This window comes from Rhea pennata, chromosome 1 (assembly GCF_028389875.1).
Source record: "Rhea pennata isolate bPtePen1 chromosome 1, bPtePen1.pri, whole genome shotgun sequence".
Classification (NCBI taxonomy): Eukaryota; Metazoa; Chordata; class Aves; order Rheiformes; family Rheidae; genus Rhea; species Rhea pennata.
In genome coordinates, this window is record NC_084663.1 from 13,350,455 (window position 1) to 13,378,254 (window position 27,800).

Here is a 27,800-nt window from a genome sequence, read left to right on the forward strand (position 1 = left end):
CAATCATTGTATTTATTCTTTCATATTTGCTACCTCTTGAATTTAAGAGCGTCTTGCTAATTCAAGGCTGCCCGTAGAATTCAGGTGGAATTAGGCCAGCTGATCTTGGCCAAGCTGTGCGTAGGTAAGGATTATAATGTGTTTCCCTATGCCAAGGACTTAATTTTTTTTAAGTAAAGGTTGGGATGTTGAGGGGAGGATAGGGGGACAGGCAAGAATACTTAATTTTAAAAGCTCAAATACAAACAAATGCGAAAAAAAAAAGCATTCTTGATAAAAAAAGCAGGAGATACATTGCATGAGAAAGAAAATTAGGTTTATAGCATTTAAGGCCAGAGCAAATCATTAGATCATCAACTTTTGCTTCCTTTATAATCACAGGCTCTTCACAGAAACAGTAGGCACAATCTACTGTATGTACAGGTTTCCCAGACATGTCCTCTCATTTCAGCTGCTGGTTTGGAGGGAAAAAAAAAAAAAAGATTTTGGAATCTGTCAGAGCTTTGCAGATTAGCAGATGTAGTAAGCTCAACAAGGGACCACAGCAGAAACCATCTGTGCACGCAGAACACACACACAACTCTGAGGCACAGGAGTTGTTATGGTGTGCAGAATATGGAGATTATTCTTCCATGCACCAAAAGCCCAACGTGCTCTGAGCCCGTAAGACCATAGGTACTGCCAAATCCAACTACCTGCGCACACGCAATCTTGCCAGCATATGCATATGTACCTGGGCTATCCTAAAAAGGGAAAAAACTGTGGTGACAGCCTGTGGGAATAAAAGAGAAAAGAAGAGGACATGAATTTGAATAACACTAGGAACTTGCCAGCAGCGTGTCAGAAACAAAACTTTGAAGGATTTAAGTGCGGGAGAGCTGTATATAACTGCTGGAGAAGAGAAGCATGGTTTGCAACAGTACTCTAGGCAAATTAGAGAGATGTTGAAATGCTTTGAAGCACTGGATGGAAATTAAGGTGAAATTTAAGCTTGCAAAGAATTATTTTATGAAGATGAGACAACAGAATTCTTCTGATGTGTGTTTTTCAAATGTGAATTAACCTATTCACTTTTTCCCACAAAAAAGTAATTTTATCAAAATGTGTCCATGGGAAGAGTTTCATGCATTTGCTCTTTAATAGATTAAAAAAAAAAAAAAAAAAAAAAAAAAAAAAAAAAAGTTGGGGAGATTAAGTAACATGAAGCAAATAAGACTGAAAAAGTATACAGTTTTGCAGTTTCTTTAAAAATATCACTAATAATTAACTGCAGGAGTAACTTACTAGGGATGTAGTTGATTATCAGTTGAGATCTTTAAATCTGGACTGGATATCTCATGTGAGTTCCAGGCTTGATGCAGAGACTTGCAGTGATAAAGATTCATTTTGGTTTTCAACTCTAGCCTTCTAAGAAGAGTTAAAAAGTAGGAATTTGGCAGAAACCCTATGTGCTGTGGAACAGACAAGAAATAAATTAATGCCTTGAAGTCTGTGTCTGATTTTGGCCTTTTTGCTTAGGAAAATCTTGCAGGCTTCATAGAGGTAATTTAGTGTATAAAATTAACATATCAAGAGAGCAGTCAGGGAGCAGGAGAGAAGGCAAGGAGTCCCAGGCCAAGGCTATAGGCAGGACTCGCCGTGTCTGGGCAATCCTGGTTACCTTTGCAACTTTATGCATATTTGTGTGTGCACGATGGGCTTTCAAGCTCAACTCTTTCATGAACAAAGTAGTGCTGAAATTATGACTGAATAAAGTTAGTTTATTTTATACTACAGGCATTTTTGTGCCCCTTCTTACCATTACTAAATGTTCCTCAGTTATGGCTAAACTGAATTTAAACTTTGGTGAGAAAAGCAACAGAGAGAGAAAATAGCCACTCGTGAGCAGAATGGATGCTTTATATGAGTTTAATGACAAGAAAGGAGTGTGCTAAAATGATTGAAGGCAGACGGATATATAGGGCACCAGAATAGTAATACGCTGAGAGATCTATCTTTGTCTAAATTAAATCCTATATTCCTCTCACCTGTGCCATCCAGAGCAAGAGTCCTTTGGTGACTCTTTGTAATCACTGGTCCATGATGCTATCATTTAGGAAATGAGAAAAACTGCAGCTCTAGTCGGAGTACTGTGGAAGCTGGGCTATCCTTTCTAAACACAGTTGGGGGGAAAAATGGCAACTATCAGCACTGTTGTGGTAATATTTACAGCAGTACGTAGCATTTGTTGGAAGATCAGACAGGACGGTTTCAAATCTGGAGTCAGAATCAAAAAAGCCTAAGGGGTAATAGGGCTGAAGCAGCAAGTGCTAAAGGAATTATCAGTGAAGTCACTACAGTGTCTTCTTAGTGTTACAACGCGGTATCCACGCATGGATGGGTACACAGCTCTTACATCCATCGCTGCTGTTTTCACCACTTTCAAATAAAAGTTTCTAACCTCCTTCCACCACCTCCAGTACGAGCAGAATTGTAGCAGGAGCCTGAGCTGGAACCGGGGAAGGTGATTTGGAGCCAGATGTTCGCAAGCAGGGAAGACCACTCAGGCTGAAGCACGTCAGGGTGCTTTCCCTGAGGAAGAGACAGTACCTAATCATCTAGAAATTGTGTCCAAACAGGCACTGCAATCATGGCTCTGCTTTTTACCATCCTTTCAGGAAAATACTGCATCAGCCTTGCTGCAGTTGTGAAAGCTTTAAGGTAGCGCACCCCTCTGAAGAAACAAAACCAGGGAAGGCTGCTGTGCGGAAGGGTAGTACTTAAAAATAACAGGTTAGCATCAGTCAACTCCAGCTGAACCTCAAAAAATAAGAAAAAAAGTCCATTCTTGAGAGTTACAGATTTCCCCCAAACTAAAGCCTGTAAGAATGCTCGTTAACTAACGAGCAGTTCCCGCTAGCTACGCGTACCTGGTTTTACTGTCAGAGTTTAGGTCAGCAGCGGAAGAGATGCATTGAATTACAGACTGAAACCCCATCTCAGCCACGAGGAGCAAAGGGAGCGGAGTGGCCGATCGGAGGCGTTCTGCCGTTTAGAAGGGCACGAGGGTACAGAAGAGGTATACACTGCTGGCCAAACTCGCATGCGTTTAGAGTGGAATAGATAAAGGCAGCTCTCAAAAACAACTGGTTTGAACAGTCATTTCTTCCCTCTAACACTTTTTTGCAATGAGAACTGATGTATTTCTCAATAGGTTGCTATAGTTCCGTTTTAAAACTGAAATTCAGCTCCATTTCCTGATGATTCTTGTCCTCCTATCTCTGGTCATTTAGTATCTATGCTTTTTAAGAAACAGTTCTTTGGAGTACTTTTGGTTGTATGAAATTCAAATTTTGTGTCTTAGAGACTGGCACTTGTTTGTAGATTAACTACTAGTTAATCTTTCACTGCTCACTTCAGGTTTTCACTCATGTAAGCAACAAACTTAAAAAATACAGTAAATAGCTTCCTGTTTATTTGTATTTTTTGTTCCACATTAGTAGCAGCAGCTCTTCAGATCAGTTGCCCTGGTAATTCTGCAACACAGTTATTCAAGATAAATTGTTGCAGGTAAAAACACATTTGCCTTAACATCATTTGGATTTTCTCTGATGTAGCAACATAATTGGTAGATAATTGTACCTGAAGTCTCTAGACCATGGAATTAGAAAAGCAGCTCATGGAGACTTCAGGCTAGCAAGATCTTGTAGTTCTCAAAAGAACATAGTTTCATTAAATAAGGGCACCCAGAATTTAAAATATCTGCGCTGGACTTTAGAACCCGGTCATGCTGGAGTGAGTAACGCTGCTGTAACTCCGATGCATCTCTATCAAAGCTTGAGCCCCGCCTTGGACATGGCAATCACCTGGCTCCTCCCGGCCTGTTCACGTGAAACGGCAGTTGTGGCGTACGTTGCTACTTGCACGGTCTTGCCCTGGCTTAGAAGCCGGACCGCGAAGCCTCCGTGACGGACAGCCCCAGATCCCAGGAAACGCGCGGAAGAGATTCGTCACCTCACTGCAGAGCTGCTCCGAGCAAAGCTCCCCCGCGCCGCTTCGGTTGCAGCTGTCGGGAACGAGGGGAAGGAGAGGAGAGGAGAGGAGAGGGACGCAAGCGGACGACTCCTTCCCGCGTGAAGGGGGCCTTATCACGGAAAGGAGAGACAGGGCTTGCTTCAGTAATCCCTGTAAACACTATTGAGATAAAAATTGACTTTGGCTAGCTTTCTGAGCAAAGTAACTGAAGTGCATCCCGAGTTCGCAAGAAGTCGTGGACTCCGGTGTCCTTTTCCAGAATCTTACAGCTACCTGTATTTTGGTCATTAACGGAGTGGGTATTTGCTTCGTTGTTTTGAATATTAAATTAGGTAGACACAGCAACACAGTGCCGTGGTTTGTGAAAGCATTAGGAATTGTAGCAGCTGTGAGGAAGTCAGTGAATTAATTTCCTATTAGTTGTTAGCTCTTGATGACAGTACGTGCTTTCAGAGTGGGTGAAGAGAGGAGCCCTGAATTGTCCAAACGCAGATAAAACAAAGCATTCAGTTTTGTAACAAGTGCTGGTCACTTCTTAAAGAAATATCACATACGGTCTTGGGGCTGCGGATAAACCAAAGGAAGGACTGTATCTTAATAGGGCAGTAAGCCCTCCAGAAAGCACAATCTCCGGCACACAGGGTGAATCAACAGGATGAACTGCAGCCTGGAGACTAGTCAAGCAGATCAGGAAAAGAAGCTTTTTGGCTAGTATAGCCAGTCTGAAATTGTCACCAAGAGAAGGCTTTCTGTTTCTTGAGATCTGAAAGCGCTCTAACTTCCTTTCATTTTTTTGAATTAGAAAAAGAGAAAACCCTTGTTTTATGAACCAAGAGGTATTTCTACTGAAGAGTCTCAAACCAACCTTCTTGTTGTAGAATCATTGCCTGGGATTAAGTTTAGTTTTCCTAATCTGAAAATGTGAATTGGAGAAACAAGGGCAAGGCAGACTCGGAAGAGCCTTGAACAGCGGCATCACACTGTCCAAAATGCAAAGAACTAATTTGTAGAAATATTTTTGTAGAGTCTGAAAATTAGTTTCCAGAAAGAGTGGATGAAAATATTTATTTCATTGCTCTTGCCAGCATCACTGAACTTGCATTTATTTGCTGCCTAAGGACACAGAAGGGGAGAGGGCTGTTCAGCAACACTTTTCAGAATTATTAGTTGTTCCACTATTCATAAAGCATAATAAATGTTGATTTACATTATCGAAGTTATTACTTGCATCATTTCTTTCTTATCAGTGGATTACATGTTACTAAACATTTAGATAAATACATATTCATGACATGGTAATAATACCATAAAGTGCCTCTATTCAGGTGTCACTTTATGGTTTCAAAATGTACACGTGAAAACATAGTACTTTCAACTTGCCATTCTTCATTTCTCTACCTCCTTCACCCACCTCTCGGGCATTTTGAGAATCGTTTTGTCCTCATTAGGACCTAGCATAAATTCTTCTTGTGCTGTGGGGAGTAATCTCCTAGGGCCTGTTCTTGGAAAAAAAAACACTGAAAACAAAAAGAAAAAAAAAACAGCTAGTGCACAATTGTGCATTTTATACAAACTTAAACCCCACCAATTTGTTTCGAGAGGCATCTTCCTTGTATTGCATTCCTGTTACTTAACCACACCTCTTATTCTGTAGATCTTACAAAACTGGAACCTGCTTAACAAGTTCAGTTTGGTCTTTTATTACCAACAGGCAACTATAGTTTCCTCTCTCTGCTTGCTACAGTTCAGTTCTTACTACTTCTGAGCTTCACCTCCCAAGCTACACACTCCTCTTTGCACCTTTGATACATTCACTTCTTACTATGCACCTTGCAGAGATCACAACATTGTACGACAGCATTTTGGGTCAAGGGTTTTGTGCAGCAACTTTGCATTTTTAGGTGCTCACAAATTACTCTCCACAGAATTCTCTCGTGACTCAGGTTGATGACTCATTTTCTAATTAAACTTGTGCGTGTATATATGTTAAAAAACAACAACAAAAAAAAACAGACAAGTGCTTTTTCAAGAAGAGTGATGGAATGGACTGTTCTCAATGGGAGATGTAACCTTGCATTCCTGTCAGTGTTCTCAGTGATGCAGGCTATTTCTTCCCCTTTTATTTATGGGCTCCATTTTATAGCTTGCTATTGCTTTGATCTGCCAGTTTTCAGATAATGTCTAATGAGATACACGTCAGAAGTGACTAGTTTCTAACAAAATTGACAGCCTTTAAATGTTAATTTTAAATATGCTTAGATATTGCAGTAACGTGAAATTAGGCTACACAGGACCCAATTGCCTTTCATTAAAGCAAAATAATTCAGTGTTCAGTGCACAAAAGATAGAAGCTTCCTAAGAGTGAAATCCCAAAATGGGAAATGTACTGGGCAGCAATGATAACAAAATGTGCAAGTGATATTACAAAGTTCTGATCAGGCCATGCAAAAAGCATGCACAGTGAATCATGAAATAATTTGCTTTAGCAAGCAAAGGGACAACAGCTACTGCAAATAGACACCATAGGGCTTTTATCTCCCATTGCGTCATCTTCTTACCAAATTCAAGCTGTCCAGTGTTCTGGCCCTACCGATCTGAAAAGTCAATTTTCTTCCCTATGATCTCCATAACAGAATACAACTTTGTTGATCAAAGTGGGAACTTGTAGATATGAAAGACAGATCTTTCACTTCACTAGCAGGCATCTGCAGAGCTCAGTTGCACAGGAAAGCACTGAACTAACAACCCTCCTTATTAGAGCCCCAGAAGTGCAAACATTTACGTGCGTGCTTAACTCTGCGTGTGAATAGCCGCATTGAGCCTCCTATGGCTGCTTATATGCATAAGTTACTCACAGAACTGTTTGCAGGATTTAAGCCAAAATGCAAAACTAATCTCTTAACTTGGCTTCATTACAGTAAGTTCTTCATGAAGATACACTGTATTTTCAGTGGCCTACGAAGGAGAGTCGGTCTACTGGTTAAAGAAGTCAGGAGTTACAGTAACAACAATCAAGCTTCATTAATAGAGCAAAACAGAAAATGCTTTCAGCTAGGTCTCTTCAAGGGAATATATTTTATCCCAGAAGTTCAGGTTGTTTCTCTATGTGCTCCAGTCTAACAAGATTTTATTCACTCAGTAACTGTATTAAGACCAGGAATGCTAAGCTTTTGCCACATACAGACTTAGAGGTGGTAAAGTTCAGCATTTGGGACAGCTCTTGAGGGTGACTGGGGATACTGCAGTATCACAGCAGAGAAAAAAAGTGGGATTTTCCAGCTTTAACTGAGGGCCAAACACAGGACACTCAACAAACAAGTGCTTTGATTTAGTGCTTGTGCTGAAACAGTCACAAAAGTCATGTCAGAAAGAGCGTGGCCTTTAATGGAGATTATTTAAGATTATTACTAACCACTTCACAGACTTTCTAACTATCATAACAGGCATAAAATATGCTGAGGGCTCCAGAAGGCCTGCCAGTACATTGCACTGGTTTGCCCTAGCTATGCTGGGTCCCATTTAATGCATTCCTTGCATTTAACCCTGCTTTTTAGTCCATACAGCATAAGCTACTGTGTTAATTCCTCAGGTAACATTTAAAGAACGTTTGAAGATTGTGCAAAAGACCCTTCTTTGGTGAAGGGCCACAGCAATTGCATCTTGCTTATATAGATGAGGTGCTACTTCTCCTCCCTCAAACATATTTATTAAGGCTGAAAATGATAATTGCATGCAAACGTATAGGTTTACGTATTCACTCAATTACATCAGATTTTCATTATCCAAAGTCCTTAACTCCTTGCTCTTCTTTCTTCTCCTCACACTCTCCTTTTTAGTTTATTTTCTTTAATAATTTTTCTCCACTGTAACCATCTCTTTGCTCAGGGGCCCTCTAGTTTTCTCTCTTTGGCTGCAACATGTCAGGTGTTATGCTATAGGAAGAGCTTCATCATTCGGAGCTACTCATGCTATGGGAAAATGCTAGTTGACTAGATCGCCAGCTAGAGACCCCTTATTTCCAGCCTGAACCTACCGGGAACCCTATGATACAGGAAATGTACTTATCCACAGCTTATTAGAAAGTTTTATTGCACACTGTCATTTTAAATAATTTTTAAACTTACGGTTTGCACTTATGTTACTATAAAAAGCCCTCAGACAGTGAATCCCCTTGCCTTTGGGCTTGTATCTATCAACCCCATCTCATATTTGTCAGTTCTGTTGTGTTACTCTGGTTCAGTCCAAGGCAGCTAGGTTAATATTGTTCTCCAGTTTTACACGCGTCAGGAGAGCTGATGGCTGCAATGAACGTGTATATAAAATTGCACACCGTTAGAAGATTGTTGACACCAGATATTGTGATAAAACTTTGAGAAAGAGAGAGCCAGAGCTTCTGGATGTATGTCTAAATGATAACATCCCAGACACAGCTAGGCTCAGAAGTCAAAATCAGCTGTGCACTGTAGCTCAACTGGGTAATGGGCAGAGGCTTAGAGCACAGGATTTTTCTGTATCAGGGTTTTGGGGAGATTTTCTTTGCAAGTCTACACATGTGCCACATAGTTCATCCTTAAAGAAAGGGCAGTAGCATGTTTCACAAGTGTCTTAAACCTTCACATTCAGAGCATTAAGGGAAAAGAAAGAAGGGATCCTTTCACGGGAATGCTGTCCAAATAAGCGGTTCCCCTTGCAGAACTAAAATACTTTTGATTCAGCTCCTCTCATTCTCCTCTACTTCAGCCCTTGCTCTACCGTAGAGATCTTAAATCATTGCACAGTGTAAATGCACTGTCTTCCCCCTTCGATTGACCTTTTCCAAACCTCGTCTTTCTCCATCAGATGCACATAGATTTTTCTTTTCTCCTCAAGTTTCTCTGCTTGCCCTTGCAATTCCATCCCAACTCTGCTCTTCACCTTGCTCCCTTCTTTCGCTCTTCCCCTTAAAGCTGTTTTCTCCTCACAATACAATCTACAGTATGTGTGGGGAGGTAAGGAGTGTTAGAGCTTTTAGTCTCCCAAATCATTTGATATTTGTTTTTCACCTCTATACTCACTTTTTATGTTCATCTCCAGCAATTTCATTTGAGGCTCTCCAGTTTGGCTCATCTCTCTTAAGCTCTGTGAAAGCAGTCCCTGATGTTTTCAGACATATCAAATGCTGGATCCTTTTCCTCCGCTCTCTTTCTTGAAAATTCTTCCCGTGGCTGGTCCTTTTTTCTGGTTTTTCTCCTATCTGTTTAATCCTTTCTGTGTATTTCAAGATTTCTCCACCACCACCACACCTCATAGCAGCATGTCTACCCTGTATAGTCTCCTTTAACAAACTCTAGTAGCATCACACAGACCTGCTCTAATAATCCCTATTTGTCTCCTCCTGCACAAACCAAGGTGTTACTGTTTCTTTCTCTTCATAGTTCCCTGGGCACTAGTTCAAACTCCATTTGGCTTAAACAAGTCATTTCTCCTCCAGTTTTCTTCTAGCACCCACTTTTCCCATCACCGTGGTTGCTGCCACCAGCTGTCACTGATGCCTGTTCCCTTCCACTTCCACTTCTCTAGATGCTCTGATTCAGAGTAGACAGATCTTGCAGATCTCATCTGATAAGCATCAAAGCTTGATCTGAGAATTGTTGTCCATCTTGCATCTCATTTCACCTTCACAAATTAAATCTCGTCTTGCTTGTACCCATGAGAGAACAGCTGCCCTCTAGGCTTTTCCAAGTCTCTTCATTCTTCTATTCTCATCTTTCCTCTTGCTGTGCAACTACACAATTACATGTCTTCAGCTTCTGGGTCCTCCACGGTCTCACTTTCATCATGAGATGTAAATTTTTGCATGACTGACCTGTTGTGTCAGCCTTCACTGTCCTCTCCAATTTTTAAGGCCAACCTTATGATTTCTTCCATGCTGCCCCTCAGGCTTGCGAGTTTTCTCCATGATCCTTCCACAGCCGTTTCACTATTGCTTATACCTCTCCTTAAAGAGCTTTCCTTCACCATGACGCTTAAAAAAAATCACTGTTGTCCGGCCTGCAGATACTTCATGACTATTTGCTACCACAGAGCAGGATTAAGAGCTCTGCACGCTCCCATCTCTGGCTCCAGGGAGGGGTTTTGCTTTGTACAGCCTCTAACACAACAGGTCCTGGATGAGAAGCCTGAGAGAGGTCCCTAAGCAGCACGTAACAAAAGCTGCACCTCAAGCAAGCAAATGCCTTAAAAGCTTTCCAGGTCCCACATGACAAGATAAAGACCAAGACCAAGTGGGCAAAGTGGCGGCGGCGGCGATTTGCAGGGCAAAGATGGAACAATTAGCAGGGAATCATTAGCAAAAATGCTACCTCACTTTGAGGAGATGAGTAAGTGCAGTATAAGGGACATTTTTAAGCTAGCCTGGCCCCAAACACAGCAGTGAGACGGTTGTTTTCTTTAACCTGCTGAGCCCTGAAGCCCTCCACTGGCCAAGGGTGAGTTACCGTACACAGGGAGCGAGGAGGAGGGATCAGTCTCTCTCCATTCAGAAGCACTGTTTGGACCACTGAAGCTGTCTTTCATCCATACACGTACCAGCTAATTATCTTTTAATTTCTAAAGTAAGCTTGTTTAACTACAATTATGAGTAAAAAGGGGCACTCCACAGAAATGAGTGGATAGACTATTGAAAGATCCCATTTTAACAGCTAACTGGAACTATCCTTCCCCTACTGCAAGACTCTGCTCCGGCTTTCTAAGCACCCAGCACTCCTCCGCTCTACTTACTCCCCTGCTCATACCTTCCTGCCCACTTCTGTGTTAGTGATTTACAAGCAAGGTCAGAGAAGCAGCTCTTTACTACAGCTAAATAAATAAACAAACATTTTCCCAGACATGCTCAATAATATATGGAAGCTGAGAAACAGCAGACCATGACCCAGCTGAAGCCAGTCAGCCCACATTCCCATCCGAGCCAAGAGACGTGTGTTCAAAGCACATGGTTGCTTTGGGAAGGTATGCAGCTTTTGATTCACAAGCTCCTGCTGAGTCCACGAGCTCCTGCAAAGCTAAAGAAATCCCTTTTTAGGTAATAATGCTCTAGAAAAACATGAAGATATTAAGAAAAAAATCACTGTACAATCATTTCAGGCATTTACACTTTGCAGTTAAACTGTGTTTAGGAGTATGCTATCTCTGCTGTCTCCAGTTTAGAGCTGTGTGGTTGAGAAATGATACCAGTTTAAAATGAGTATAAATAAATGCTATTAACATACAGCATATAAACTTCCTATACTTACTGTGAAACAAGTTAAATAACTTAAGAAGTTGTTATGCACAAAATACACTATATTCCCACTACGACCAAAACATCAAACCCAGGAAAGTCCGAAAGCCCTATCCAGCTGTGACCTCAGTGCTCCTTCTTAAGCGCTTGTTTTCCAAAAAGGCCTGACACCATTTGGAAGATGACAGATCTGTTCTCTGAGAAATCTCTTTTCAACGGCAAGCGGGAGATACTGGCCAAGTTTGACTCGTAGCAGCGGTGCGTCCATGTGGTGGAACTCTCCCCCTTCTGGTTGGTGTTAGGATTCCTTCAGGGAACATGACCCAGCTTCACTTTACCCACCCTGCCCTCAGTTCCTGCAGCCTGATATCTTACTTTTACTCATGAGTAGGTCCATAACTTACCATCAAGCCATCCTGCTGCAATGCAACCCCTCCAATCACCTATTGGTCCTGCTTGGCTCATACACACCAAAATTGCCACAACAAATTTCCCTTTCTAATTTGGCTGAGGCAAATGACAGTGCGAGGCCATGAACCATTATTGGACAGCTTTTAATCCCCTACATCTCTCTCTCAAAAACAGCTCTGATGGGTGGCCAGGGAAGGACAGCTACTAGCAGAAAAAAAGATTCTAATGTCAGATCATGAACTTGCGAGGACTGTTTAAGGTATCAAAAACTGCAGACAGGTTTGAGAAAAAGGCACTTGCACTTCTGAAATTACTCCATTCTCACCCATCGTATCTGATGCCATACCTGCTTAAACAAACATTACCATGCTGGCCAGCAAGATGTGAGACTAAGAACATTCAATCGAAAGCAACCAACTGGGTGGCTAAAAGGATGAGGAAAAATAACAAATGCAGATACATGATTTAGTCAAGATGAAATTCAACACCACAGAATATTGTTGTGATTGTAGTTACTTAGTAAGAACTATGTGAAAAAAGCTACTAACCTGGCAGCAGTCAGGGGGAGGAAAAAAAAAGCAAGTTACAAGAAGATGTTGAGTCTCAAAAGAAGGTGGGAGGAAGAGAGCTGGGAACATCCAACACCACCAACCACCAGAGCAAGGGTGTCCCATGTGCACAGCAGTGGCATAAACTGAAGCTCTGAATGACTGTCCACATTACTAGCTTCTTGGACAACAGGACTACTTCACTTCATAACCCCCTGTAACAGGTTACACAGTCAGTCAGCCACTGTATACCCAAGAGGTATCACTAGCCAGTTCAGTCTGTCAAGCTGCAAGTATTTCTCTTATCAGAGGGAAGGGAGAAGAGGCAGTACTTCCTCAGTTTAATATATTAAACTAACCAAACATAGCTGCTCAGCAAATCAGACTTCAGTCTGACTGTAACAAAATCCAGGTAGGGCTGTGCATTTATTACTGCCTAAGGCACTGGATTGCCTTAGTTAACATATTTCCATCCGCGTATTAAAACTTACGAACTCACTAATTTCAAACAACTTGCTGCATTATAAAGGCAGTTTGTATTCATAATTACTGTTACTTACTCAAATCATTTTGAAAGGTTAAAATTGAAAAAAAAAATCAGTTAAGACTGAAAAATTACCTGTAAGATTTTTCTGTCTTGGCGCGTTCATCAGTTTTCCCAAAAATGTACCAGCCAGTGTTGGCTTGTTTCCGTACAGATTGTGCTTTCATTTGTTAACTGCCAGAAGTTTTTTGACAGGTTAAGAATAAGATAGGGATGCAAAGTAGTTGCAATATAGGTGTCAAGTTTATGAATTCAAAACAAATTGTTGTAAGTACTACTTAAACATCTATGATCATATTTTGCTTAATTTATTTCTTCTGTCAAAAATCATAATACTGAATTCTTACATTTTTGCACACGCTCCCCTGAGAGCAAACTGATCTTTAGTACCCCGGTTCCCGTTGAATGCCCCTCTCGGGCAACAGCCCTGCCCTTCTGTCCTTCCCACTGGGCAGAAGGGCGTCATTCACCTCCTCGGAGATGCTGCCCTTCCACTCCCAACCTCACTACTACTCCGCCTCCGGATCCAGCTGCATTTGCTGCATGTAAGGCCTTTCACGCCAGTGTTGTGTAAGCCAGCAAGTCAGCTACTAAACTCAAATAGGGTTTTCAAAGTTCTTTTTATTCATTTATTCCTCCTCTGCAAGTACAAATCAACATAACAAAAAGCCTTTATGCCTGGGTCATTATACCTTATATCCTTCCCAGTGCTCGTAAGCTTTTCTTAACCCAGCTAAACTGCCAAATCAGACTGGGAGGAGTAGTCTTGTTTGCTGTACACCGTGGATGCTGACAATCCATCCCCTTCTTCTTCCAGCCAGAAGGTCTAAGGTTCAGCTCCTGTTTCTTCTGTGATTTAGCAGTACAAAGAATTAATGTTTTCAGATTGCAAATAATAATAAAGCATCTTTTATACTGTTTTCTCCTGGACTCCAGTGTTATGATCTTTACTTTTACCAGGTTATTTCTCTGCTTTAACAATCATAATTGCTCTGACCAAGTGTCAGAATTGCCCAACTATCTTGCATAAAGTAGATACATTAATCAGGAGCTGAATAAATTATGAATGGCTACGACTGGGTTTGAGGTGGCTTGCCTGCCATGGGCCACAGAATCGCAACGGATCTCTCCCAATCTTCTCCCACTCGTGCAGCCATCTTAACTCGATCTTCAGGCACAGGGAACAGCAGACGCGCCAAGGTACAGGCACTGCCTAGCTCTTTCTCTGCAGCCCAAAGCCCACTCTAGGCTCTAAAGAAAGTGGCTTTAAATACTGGACAACTCTCCTTCCATCTTCCCCAAATAATACAGGAACAGCCATCTGTTGCTAACAGTACAATATTATCAAATATGTGAGAAGCACATGAAATAAATGAGATACATTGCATTAAGTGACCTTGATATAAACTATTTCCACAGCAATGGTAATATTACTTGAAAAACATGAAATTTTTAGTTACTATATATTAAAGCATACGTCACCACTTCATACAAATGCTGTGTGGCACAGTGGGAATTACAACTTCCAACACGTAGTTTAATGCTCACATGCAAATACACAAGTGTTCAAGTGTCAGAACACTCAGCTTAAAGACAGTATCATCCAGAGCTAAATGCAAGTACTCCAGCAGCCGGGAGTTCGCGTACTGCCCAGCCACTATGCTGTCTAAATTGCTGTTTATCTGCATTCACTCTTTTAGTGATTTGTTTCCAAACAAATCCAGGACTTCAATATACAAGAAACCCCAGAAGCAATCTTTCCAGATTTCTCATAGCAACTGCACAGAACAAAGTTAGAAACTTCTTTAAAGAAATTTGCATGAAAATACTACAGACTTCACTAATAGACAAATAAGAAGTAATGTTCTACTGAGTCACTAAGAAGTAGGAAACAACTCGCCAAATCAGTACAACAAAACCTAAAAATGCCACTAACTAGAAATAGCCAATGAAGTTAGCAGTGGCCAGCTTCCTTCCATGACTCAAGGGTATTTACATTTCCAAATCATAGAGAACTTTAATTTTTCTCTTCATGTGACATTCAGTGACTGTTTTGTTCAATATTAGCACAGTTAGACCATTTAATAAGTATAATACCCAATGAACATACAAGCCAGTGCAGTGGTTATCAATAAAAATAGCTTGGCTGAACAGTGTGACTGGTTTTTGAGCTACGGTGATCAGCTGTGCATCTGATCAAAGCTGCAGTTTTGAGAGCGAAGTTGAAGACTGCTTTGGGGGAAAAGAGCACAAAAGACTGCAGCTGAACGAATGAAAGAATATTCTACCATGGATTTCAATACATATTAAAAAGATTACTTGGTCTAGATCTGTATTCACTGTTAATTTGCAAACTGCAATAGAATATTCTAAACCCCTCTGATTCAATTTCAGTTAAACCACAGCAAAGAAATGTTCACTTTTTTGAAGCAGCAGCTGATAGACTGGGTAACACTCTACAGTTATGATGGGGAATCACCCAGCATACAGCCCCCAGCCATGCATACAACTCTGTACCAACCACAAATGTGAATCTAGAAAGTAATGACATAGTGCAGCTTATGCTTTACACTTAAATCTGTCAGTTTACCTGAAATGAAAAAAATAGGTGAAACTATGTCACTTGGATGAATATAAGCAGATAACAGTGAGTTGTTAAACAGGTCAAAGGACACAAAGGTCAATACAGGACAATCTGAGTTTCATACTGCTGAAACAAACAAAACCTGAGATTTTCTACAGTGAACAATCTGAAATACTATACAAAATCCAGGCAAATCTAAGAAAAAAATATAAACCTGAAGGTACTGTAATTATATGTTTTCCAGATGGCCTTTCTATATCACAGACACGTTTTTGTCAGCCATTGCTCTAAGTGAAATGCAAATATGAAAATTGGAGTATCTACAATCTGTACACTTTTCTACTAGAAAAATATGGAAATGACCCTTTAATTATACATCTAAACTGTATTTGGAAATTTTCTTTATAGCTTTATAACAATTTGGACTGTTCCAGTGACACTGACAGCACGTGACGCATTACAAAAATGCGAGAGGTCCTTAGGAGGGTGGCAGTCAGAGCTAACCTTCTTCAACGCACGCGCAGGGGAACAAAGTTCAGGCCCCCTCTGCTCTGCCAACTGCACGACATTACAGCTATCTATCCGAACTGCTTACAAAGCAGGCAGCCAGATGATAGATGTTAGCCCAACTTGCACGTACCACTGAGAAATTTATTAAGCATAATTGCAAAACCATATCCATGGCAAGTTAAGGTATTGTAGAGCGTTCAGTTCCTTCAGAGAGCTCTCCAGCTAGGCAGCTTGTAGTATGTGTCAAATGCAGGCCAATTACTCCACAGTCAAAGACAGTAATTGCAGGCTGTGTACCTCGTGGGAGTTTCAACGAGGCAGATATCTGAGTGTAAGTCTCCCTTAGCAGACAAGCCCTAACGTTACCTGTAGTCGATAACACCTCATCTTTCCCTGGCTAAAGTTCAGATTAATAGGTAGTTCCACACATGGGTAAATTCACTATTTGAAATAAATATTTCTCCTCTAAACATTCATCTTTACTTTTCTGGCATTATTGCTAGCCAGAATTTCTTAAGTAGTTACTGAAAATAAATTCCAGAGAGTCAATATATTTTTTTGTACTAGATCTATAAACTAAGACTTACTGCCACCCTTCACACTATTTTAGTTTGCTTCTGAATACGTTTTTTTCATAAGAGTAAAAACACCCATAAAGAGATTTTGGAGTTTCTTTAATTTAAAGATTCTATTACAGAAAATTTTAAGCGAAGAATCCTTATAAGGATTAACTCTTGGCATAATAAATTGCCAAGGTACAGTGTAGCTGCAGGGGCTCTGTGTGAACCTTCATATAAATTGCTTTCTTACATACACACTTGCTGAACAACAGAGATTTATCAGTGTGAGAGAAGACAGTGGTATTTAAACAGTCCTTTTACCAACGTGTCCTGGTTTACCCAAATTAGAAATGCACCATATTAAAATTGTAAAACACTTATTACAGAAAGTTACTAGAGATAAATTTTCCACAGATTGCCACTGATGAAACATTAAGATGAGAACTGAGGAGTGTTGGTTATGCAGAATGGTTTCTCTTTTACTGGCAGGTCAAATATACTAGAAACATACAAATATTTTTGATAATCTAATTCCAGATGAAGTCGAAACACTGAAGTAACATACACAGGCTAAGAGAATTCAATATTGTTCCAAGGCACTTACTGAATCTCCATGATTAGATGAAAACCAGAACAAATTAGGTCTGACAATTAAACAGTATATAATATAAAAATAACCTTTTGCTTACAATTTACAAAATGTATTACAATCTTTATCTCTGCTAACCTGCAATTCTGGCTGTGTGTGTCCAGCAATTTTTGTAAAAAACCCCAGAAACTATTTTCTAAAACTTCAGGGCAAATAATTTACAAATAAGGTACACAAAAATTTAGACCATGCAGAGATTTCTTACATCTTCTGTTAATATTTTATGATTGCAACTTTATCAAATTATATACTTACTTGCCCTGTACATATACAAAATAATGCATACATGGTAATCAAACATTAGCAAAAAGTAGTCCATAAACACAATCTGTCAAAAGTATTACTATATTAACATATGTCTACAAGCAGCGTGTAACAGGGTTAAAAGACATTAAGGCAATAATACTTGAAGTTACAAAATCAATCATATGTAATACTTTCTCCTAAGTGTAATAAGGCAGGTAGATGGCCCCAGCAAAAAGTTAAGTTGTAATACTGGAATCCACTGTTGTGAACCATGTTTAAGGTTTTATGTGGGATGTACTGTAGAAGTGTACCATTTTGCAGTTAGATCTACACTGCTCTGCGTTAGTTGCCCCTGAAGGAGTGGAACACTATTTTTCTAATTCTCAGCGGCATTTGAGTTTTCCAGTATAGTTTATTGACAGTATGTCCATTGGTTCTTGGATCATGTCCATTCTGAAGGTGGCTCTCTTGGTCCTCTTGGCTTTCCACAGCGGTTACCAAAACCTAACGGAACAAAAATATTTAATACTTTGGTCAACTTATACAATGCAATCTCTCAAAGATTCAGAAGAATCACTGTAAGAGATGTTCCAGCTCTAACATAAGAGGTTTATCTCCAGGGCTAGAAAAATACTTTGTAGTATTAAGAATTCTCAAGGCAATAAGGCCACAGGAAATACCACCATGAAGAACTTGGATATACTTACATTTCATTGTTCAAATATCACTTGGAAGGTACTTTTCAATAAATGCAGTATTATAGCCTTTGTATTATTTATTTATTTTTCTTTCCCTATATACCAAAGTAATCTTCCAAGATCTTATTTCTGAAGGTTTTCAAAGATCTGCAGTGATTACACCCTAACTGACTAATTCTGTATTTCATAGAGACTGTAAGGACATGAATGAAAGTGCCTAAATCACTCATTCTGGGTATGATTCTTACAAGTGATGCTGAAGAGACAAAGCAAGCTTGTTTGGCTGGGTTCTACACCTGAACACCTTGGAGGAGGTGGTGGTGGCAGCTATCCACAATATTACCGTTAATGAAACTTTTGTTTAAATTATCAAGTGGTCAATTATGAATGAACTGTAATTACCAATATCTGTTACTTCTGCAGGAAATTCTGAAATATGACCTCTTGTATCAGCGGAACCAGAAAAAGAAATTTGAGGTAAAACATCAGTTGGTGTTTTGTTGCTTCCTTCAGGATGATCTGGAAAACATACACATACATCTTAAAAATAACATTCACACAAAATACTGACTAAATGAAAGTTACATTAAGTTAAGCTCAGTCCAACACACAACTTGCACAAATAGTGTTTACAAAAAAGTTAAAAAGCAATTTTACTCATTTCTTGATAATGTAGTTCAAAATTGTATATGATGCAGATATTCAGCAATTAGTGACATATTCCTGTTTGACAGATACGGATTTTCTTAAATCAGCTTGAAGGGATTCTTAAAATCACAAGTAGTTTCTATTTCTAGCAAGAGTTGACCATACCTTTTAATAAATCACTACAAATACATCTGCTCATGTTTTTTCTAAACTGAATTAGGTGCTTAAGAACACGTGATAAATAATATTTTGCATTATTTTAAACTGAAAAGCATTATTATATAAATCAGAATTCAATATTTTCAATCTTTATTTTAGTGTACCAAAGATTTTCTTTTTAATATTAATTTTCAAATTAGACCTTTTTTGCACTGGAAAAATAAAACTTCAAAAACAGTCATATCAGAAATGCCAATGTTTTGAAAATTTACTTAATATACTTGAGAGCTAAAGCCAAAATTAGCCAAATTTTATTCAGAAGAAAAACATGTATTTTTATGTACAAGATTAGCTTCGTGCAAGATTACTGCAATTTTTAAAGATTTGCCAATGAAAGTAAAGCATCCTGGGTTGGAAGTAGCTTTTAAAGTAATCACATATTTATACATTTATCTCAATACTAGATCATAAAATATTTGAATTTCCAGAAAAAGAAACTGTTTTTTTTCTAATCTATTAAAAATACTCCAAGTCAAAATACTATCACTTCAAATGGTTAAGTTACTTGAACTTGGAAAGTTCAAGTAACTTTAAAAGTTACCCTCTTAAAGTTAACCCTCTTAAAGGGTTACTGACAACAAATTAAAAAAAAAAAGTAGTCTTTCATTAAAAAAAAAAAATCAGTTACTTACCAGCTAGTACAGGTGAAGCTGTTTTCAAACCCTGTTAATAAAAAATATTTCAAATAGTTCTACAAAATGCTTCCAAAATACTGAAAAAATAGAAACAAAGATGAAGAAAACCATCCCATCTTTAAAAAATACAAAAATTTGGGGAAATATCTGTTTACTCCTACCTTTATGACTTGCTATAACACTGCCAAAAATGATGCTATAGTAATTAATATAAAATTTACCATCTGAACCTTTAATTAAAATTTCATTAAGAAACAAGATCATGTCACATTACAGATCTGCAGAATTAAGATCTCTCACACTAGATTGTAGTCCTTAAAAATTTGTATCTACCTTTTTTTGCCAATTTAATTTAATGGAGGCAGCTGTTAAAGTGATTTGGAGGTATGTTGAAAAAGATGGGACTGTAAGGGACTGTTCATATTCTTCTCAATTTACCAGTTGTTTGTACTTCACGTTGTAGAGCAATGAGAAAGGTACTGACATGTGAAATGCGAAACCTGATGGGCTGAAGAGGAATTGTTTAAAATAAACACGGATAGAAGGGAAAACCTTCAAGCAGTGGAACAGGTTGCCCAGAGTCTATGTGTAGCCTCCATCCTTGCATGTTTTTAAGATACAACTAGACAAAGCCCTGACTCCATAGTTGAGCCTGCTTTGCGCAGGAGGTTGGACTAGATGCCTACTGAGGTCCTTTCCAGTCTGAATTATTCTATGATCTAAGTTTAAGCTATTATACATTAAGGGCAGAGATTATGCTCTGTCAAAGCAGCATATTTACACTTTTTAACAAAACTATAATTTAATGTGTACTAAAGTTAACTTGGAGAAACAGATTGTCTTTTAGTAAAGAAGAGATGTTCTCAACACATCAATTCACCAGCTAAAGCAGCGCAAAGACTAGCTACCTACAGATCGGCAACAGCTGCAGCTTTTCATATATAAGTATTTGACTTTTTACTGTAGCTTCCAGCCAAACTAGAAAAGAATGATCAGTACAGGCTTATGACCTCTACTTACTGCAGAGACTGTTCGCTCAGGGAGATGCTGATCATGTAGTATGCTCCACTCAGACTGTGCAATCGTAACTGGCTTCGGCAAGGGTGTGTCTACAAAAAATTAAAGCAAGCTCAACATATTTGAATTTTATTCATGATGAGGCTTTTTAACAGCATTAAAAACGTGTTATAGATCAACTTTATAAAGAGTTTTATTTCTTGCTTTCATACAGAAGAGAAGTCCAAGAACTATTATTCCCTTTCCACAGTATTATGTCCAAAGGAAGGATCACTTTGGCTTTAAACTCTCCAGGTTTATGATGATCACAGGAAATATTTAGAATACTGCAACATTTTTTATACTGAAAAACATTTTTTTTTTTAACTTGCCTGGCTAAAAGTTTTTGGAAAAGTGACACTAAGTCAAAAACCTCAGTAAATATCTATTGCACATACTAACTTTTTGAAGATACCAAACATCAACACTCAATTTTTATTCATCATCCTTAATACTCTGCCATTCCTGGCTTGATGAATGAAACATTAACATAAAAGCACATGATATCTAGGTGTCAATTTTCCTCTTTCAACTACTCTTTGCAGATAGATGCACAGTAAACAGTGTTAAAATTAAACTGGGCTTGTTCACTAGTTGAAATGCCATAATCTTTCCTTTTTCACCCTCTCTTCTCCCTTATTCTTTGTGCAGGAAAGGGGAATCTGATAAGCACCATTCATGTGTTTGCCGCCTCCCTGACTGGGAACAGTAGAAATTGCCAGGGAATCTCCTAACTGAAAATATTTTTATCTCCTTTCCATACTGTTCACAGTGGAAACCATCTTCACTGAAATTGATACTGAAGCTTTTAATATACTTAAAACAAAACAAAACATTTAGCTTCCTTTCTCAGAAGCAGAGGAACAATTTGACTATATTCAAGGGCTTGTAAAAGTTTCCAATCAACTTCAAAATAAGCCATCAAATGTGTTAGATTTTGTTGAATATCTCAGTTTCTCAAACACTTTAAGATTCTCCAAAACAACAGAAGCATTCAAATACAACACTGAAATGCACTTAACATCTTATTCCTAACTATCACATAACTAAAAGAAAAAACTCACTCTGTTCAGTTGCTAATACAAATGATTCTGGTGTTCTTTCTGGGAGCGGGGGAGAGGAATCTTCACTAGTATCAGCATCTAAATCAAATATCACATTTATATAGGTTAAAAACACAGTTAAGTTATTCTCCTAAATTTTTACAAGTTAATTTTTTTGCTATGTGAGATCTTGCTAAATTGGTAGGAAGTTTAGCGCAAATGGAGAATAGGAATGGTTATAAAAACATTTTATTTTACCATGCTAACTCCCTGGGTACAGTGATCACTTTGCATTATGGGGTTAGTACCATAACGTACATACCTCTGTGTGACAGAGGAAGGGAAAAGAGAATACATTTCTAGTCTAAGCATTTAGAGGAAAACTCAGCATCTCCAATAAACATCTTCTCTTCATTCTTTCAGCAACAGCATGTAAACAGAAGAACCTATGCTGGAGAGGTATCATTTGCTTCTTGAGCTAAGTGCTAATAACTATAACCACAGCAGTTATTGTAATTTAACTGCAGTTCTTTACATGTCTATCTGCAGCCAATGCAAACACAAGAGTTAGGTGCAGCAGAACACACTGCCTTCTTGAACTATTGTGCAGATACAGGTGGTAACTATACACAGTTTGTGCCTACCAACTGAACCATGGATGAAGCTGCCATAGTCACTGCTCCCAAACCACAGAAAGAAGCTTGTTGAAATATGTATGTAATCTTCTGTTATGCTGAAGATAGGAACCTACTCCCAATAAGCAATGATTTTTGTTTTTCTTTTCCAAGTGATTCTAACCATACTTACCTCTGAACCTCTGACATGGCATGGCAATAGACTGCAAAGTGCAAGTATATTAAGCAATTTGCTTTTCAGGATTGTAGTGTGTGACATTTAGTTCAAGGGATGCTTCACATGAACCACTTAACTAAAATCCAAAGGCTCAGTTAGCTTGCCAAACCTATCTCAGGGCCCATCCAGGCTGGCTCCCACACCACAGATGTAAATTAATTAAACACTGCAGCAGGAGGTTTCACAGCCGTAACGGCAGAGAGGAGCCAGAGGAGATGGCCTTGAGCCTTGTTGATAATCAATCCTGTCCACAGCCTGTTCCTTTTGGTGCTCAAGAGAACATTATACGAGTTGTTCTGACAGCAGAAGCCCCACTTCTACTAAGAAATTTAGAGGAGAAATTGAAGGTTTAAAATATTTCAAGGTAACTGCTGCCATGAGAATGAGATCTCATCTGGCCACTGTATTCTACACCATATTCATGAAAGAAGATATTTTTAAACTAATGAAGCCATGAAGCTTGCTATGACTGTCACCATGCCAACAGCAGGTACAGGAACTCAATCAGGTTTTACAAGCCAGTGTTGAAAGAGATTGCTCCCGGAATGCTGCTAATTCCATGTTTACTGTATTTTTTTTTTTTTTTAAAGCCAATTATTGGAACAATCTCTGTCAAATCTGCAAATAGAGTTACAATGAAGCAAACTATCCTGGACTAATTGTGAAAGATAGAACTCAAGATAGAGCCAATTACTTTGCATTTAACTTCAGTTATGAAAAAAAAAAGTAATCATGTGGTAAGATCATGCAAACCAACTGTTGTCATTAACTAATGCACTGGTAACCTCATAGGCTAGCTTCATTGATGACTCCACCCACATCTAAAGTTTCAGACAGAAGAGTCCTGAAACAGTACAAAAATGAAAAAAAAAAAAAAAAAACACTGTACAATTTGGCTTAGGACCACGAGTGCAAAAGTATCTGACCCTAGATTCTTGAATTTGAGAATGATTACAAGACCTGCATATGACTTTAAAATGGATACATTTAGGATACTACAAAGAGAACAGAAAAACCCTCAAAAAAAGAGATAAATGATAAAAATTTAATTTTTATCTTCATTTAAGTAATTAAGCCATTTCTGTGAAATCTGTTGCATACCAGTAGCATATCTTCTACAAAGTCTGTACTGCCATTTTAGAATGTTTTTGATACACATTTGATGTGTTCCGAGTGACATTTCTCTCATTCTTTATCATAATATTTATAATATATCATTTAGATTTTATTTGTATATTCTTTTAGCATCTACATAAAGAGATGAGTACAGAAGTAACAATTTTCAAACAATGACAGACAGTGATTGCCCTGGGAAACAAGGAAAAAATCTGGCAATATTGGAAAAATACTATACTAAATATTCAAGGAGGACTGCTTGGTGTAAATGTTAAGGCAGCTATGCAGTAAAGGACTTGGCCTCTACTATGTAAAGGATTTTAAAGAGTTTCAGGATTAAAACTGCAAAGGTGCAACTGTTGTTTCACATATATAAATAAATTAGTATCAGCTAATCTATAGAAACAGATCATTTTAAAGCTGTAAATAGCTCATATTTCTGTCTTTTGATGAAAACTCAGTTCACAAGTATTTGCAAGTAAGCCTACCCACATCATAAATTGAAACCCAAATCCCACATCAGAAAAAGTCATATAAAATACAGAGACACCTGAAGTAAGGCCATCGCTGTGAAGAGCTCCTAGTGCAAGCATCAGATCCAAATACAGAAGTACATATTATCCTTTAACCTCCACAGCCTTTCTTCTTTCTTTATTAGATTTTGTATAAGGAGTTGATATAGCCTATTTTTTTCTCAGTTATGTCCTCTGACCTACATGTCCCAGTCTAAACAAAATCTAACTCTGTGCATTTAGGATTCATTTTACCTTCAATATAGGACATGCTCTTTGCAGAACCAGAGCCTTGTCTCATTTTTGAGCATGAAAAGCTTGCTCAAAAAATTCAAAAAAGCAGTTAAAGATTTGAAGTATCTGAATGGTTTTCAAAGCATTGTTCAAACCACTGGTTCAACTAGTTACCAGCTCAGAATTTGGCTTTTTCTTAGATGAACTGCATTATTACTTTGCTCTCCCCCTGCCCTGTACAGGTAAAGAGGAAAGCAGAACTAAACCTATTAACAACGCTGTTAAAATGCAGAAGCCAAATCATGAGGAACTTCAAAGACTAGTACAATGAAAGACATTACATATACATTTTTAGGACCAGTATAGTCAACGAGTTGTTGATATTTGTGTTTTAAAAATGCTTATCCAAGCCTCGTTTACCAAAACTACCATTATTACACAGACACGTGAAAACAAAGCAGTCAAAAGACAGAAGACAAAAGCAGACAGAAGACAAAATGAAATGCCAACTGCTGCACAAGAAGAAAACAGGGCATCTAGTAAGCACAGAAACAAGCAATTAATAATGCACTCACACCTTTCAGTAAAGCATTTGAGGCAATTTTTCAAGTTCATAATGCCAGAAATGTATCAGATATAGCTCATGGACAAAAAGAAAACTGGGAGGAAAGGTGTTAGACTTTTTCTGCAGCTAACATACTACTTAGTTTGTTTAAACTTACATTTAGAAAATTTCATTGTAAAGAAGCTTATATTGTCCAACACTATAAATACAACCATATTAAAAAGTAACACTTCGGAAATTCAGCGAAACCTACCTTTGCCATCTTCAGAACACATTGCAGCTGGTAAGTCTTGCCTAGCAATAGACATTGGCAATACTTTTCTGGCAGAAATGTTTTCAGTATTAGTGGCAGCAGAAACTGTGGCACTTGCGGTTGAAATATTGGATGGGCTTTTGGTCATGGCTCCGTCAAAGTTTACCTCATCTGTGTCAGAATCATCTGAATGAAGAGGATTAGTGAAACAGAGGGGTGCTCGAACAGCAAGAGTAGAATGATCAACTTTATCACTGCAAGGAAGTTCAACTGTGGCATTTGATACTAGAGAGACTGATTTAACACCATGACATAAGATGTCTGAAGATGTGTCTTCAGACACTGATGTACGCAATGCATTTTCAGGTCTATGCAGTGACCACATGGCTTGTCCCTTTTCTATTAGAGGCAAACGATCTGGTCTTGGTGGAGTATCAGAAACTTGTTGACTCTGTAGATTTTCTGGTGAAGGTATTAAGGCTGTGTTAGACTGTGGCATACTGCATTCCATACATGAGTTTTGAGAAGCATCTACAAATGAATCCCCTGAAATCTGCTCCTGTGGCTTAAAGCTCTTATCAGTTACACAGGATGAAACAGGCTTAATTTTAATGGCATGTCCCCTGTACAAGAGTGAGTTCCCATCAAAGCTTCTTGGTCCCTCCTGAAGAGGTACTTTCTTGATTTCAAAACTTAAGTTGCGCTCCAGCCTTTTGTCTGCACGTTCATTAACTTCATTCTTCCCTGAATGTTCTGTTGATTTGTTATAATTCTCATTGAGGTCTGTTGAATGCTCTGATGAAAGCATGTGCAAAACTGGCTTTGGATGGTATCTATCATTGTCCTGCCACACTGTAGTTACTGTTGGATAGGCTGAAGGAGGAGATGGCGTTAAGATTGGTGGTACCGGCTGAGGCTCTGGAGGCTGCAAAATTTCTTCTTTAGCATCTCCTTCTACAAGGCAACTGCAGAAAAAAAAGAGTTCAAAGTTTTCTATATTTTGACAGTATTTTAGATAAATGTAGTAATGCTTTGAATATCAATATTGAACTCAGAGCAGCACTTCTACTTCATACAGACAGTGGTTATCAAATCTGATTAATGGGGCAGGCAGGAACTAAATCAACACAGCCAAAAAGCCCTTCAAAGGACTATCACAAAGACACACATTAAGGCCTCAACTAATGCTCATTGATGGTTTAAAGATTGTTCACATTCTTCCCCAGAAGGACTTTTTCACAGAATCTCTAAGATATTCAGGCCCTCTGGTGGCAGAACTCCAGTACTTCTTTCTTAACAAAAAGAGATTCAGAAGAACTCAGCATACAGAAATCAGTTTTCAATAAAGCTAGGAAAAAATTGTTATAAAAGTCTTACATAAACTGCAGTACAATCTGTTTGGTACCAAACATCTCCCTTCACACCCTCCATCTCTAGGAGGATTTTGATATTTGCATATTTGATAGTTTCTCCATAGCCATAAGACTAATGAGGCAGATTTAGCTGAAGTGAGGTGTATAACAACATTCACAGTAGAACACAGATACAAGCTACAGTGCATACTAGCAAGGTCACAGCACTTACAATAGTTCATCATAAGCACTGTTAAAAAAAAAAAAAAAAAAAAAAAAGAGAGAGAGAGCGCTATTTTGAAAAAGGGAGAAGTTTTTCCTGCATATGGTCAATTTACTTTTAGATTAAATACAGAATATTTTACTATGAACATCTTGCAGAGCTGACCAAGGGCTTGTATATAAACAGGAATTAGTCATTTTCACTCAGAGCCTTTAAAAACGATTCCTCTCATTACCTGATATTAACAACACAGTAATAGCTGAGGTACAAAACAATTCTGTGACAAGAATAGATATAGAATAGAATGGAATTATATTTTGGGAAGAGAGTTTCAGTCTCTTCAGGCTGTTGGATCATGAAAGGGAGGTAGAGCCCAAGGTCTGCCACTTACTTTATTCTCAAGGGATGGGAACGTCCTGTAGTCTAACCTTTATCTCCAGGAAAAGGTTCTGAGTCTCCTGCTGCAGAGCTGGATTGGGGTGTTCATGGTGCTCTCCAAAGAAATAGGCTTTTATTTGCAAATGACTTCAAGACTATGCCCCAAAAGCCAGAAAGCACAGACTTCTACGAAGATAAAAACTCTCTCACTACCTGCTAGATGACAGACCACTGTGACAGTATTCTGCTGCCTTTGTGTAAAACCTAGGAGAACGGAGATTAAATGCTCACCATGTGCCACCTATGCCACTATCTCCAGAAATATCTGAAACAACTTGTTTAACAATTTTCATGAAAACAATTATTGGATGGCCAGTTTTAAAAATTGTTTTCTGAAGTAACTGACATTGCAAGGAGAGAAAGGGTTCGAATATTTCCTGAGTTTGGCACTTGGCCCAAATATTTTCAAAAATAGTAATTTTAAAGCAAACACTTAAAGAAGTAAGCTTGAGCCTTATGGCTATTCCTTCTGGAAATTACAAACTCTGTATACTGTAACAAAAGAATAGTTTGTAGCAAGACAGAAAAAACCTTATTACAGGGAAAATATATTCAAATCTTATCCATTGAGTTTTTAAACAAAATCTGATATAAAGATTTAGCACCCATTCACCTTCATTAAATAGATTTCA

At 38.5% G+C, this 27,800-nt stretch overlaps 1 protein-coding gene across 2 annotated transcripts in view; it reads right to left on the reverse strand.

The window, feature by feature from the left end:
• Positions 1 to 13,376: 13,376 nt before the first annotated feature.
• Positions 13,377 to 27,800, reverse strand: part of PTPN12 (protein tyrosine phosphatase non-receptor type 12) — a 77,139-nt gene continuing 62,715 nt past the window's right edge. Inside the window, exons 13-18 of one of the 2 annotated variants that reach the window (XM_062581582.1) lie at positions 25,156 to 26,120; positions 21,645 to 21,722; positions 20,545 to 20,633; positions 19,522 to 19,552; positions 18,425 to 18,541; positions 13,377 to 17,828 (exon numbers count right to left, since the gene is read on the reverse strand). In XM_062581582.1, coding sequence (XP_062437566.1) covers positions 17,767 to 17,828; positions 18,425 to 18,541; positions 19,522 to 19,552; positions 20,545 to 20,633; positions 21,645 to 21,722; positions 25,156 to 26,120 — 1,342 coding nt within the window. In that variant the 3' untranslated portion in view covers positions 13,377 to 17,766. The remainder of the gene's footprint in view (positions 17,829 to 18,424; positions 18,542 to 19,521; positions 19,553 to 20,544; positions 20,634 to 21,644; positions 21,723 to 25,155; positions 26,121 to 27,800) is intronic. The other variant, XM_062581591.1, reaches the window with a different exon arrangement.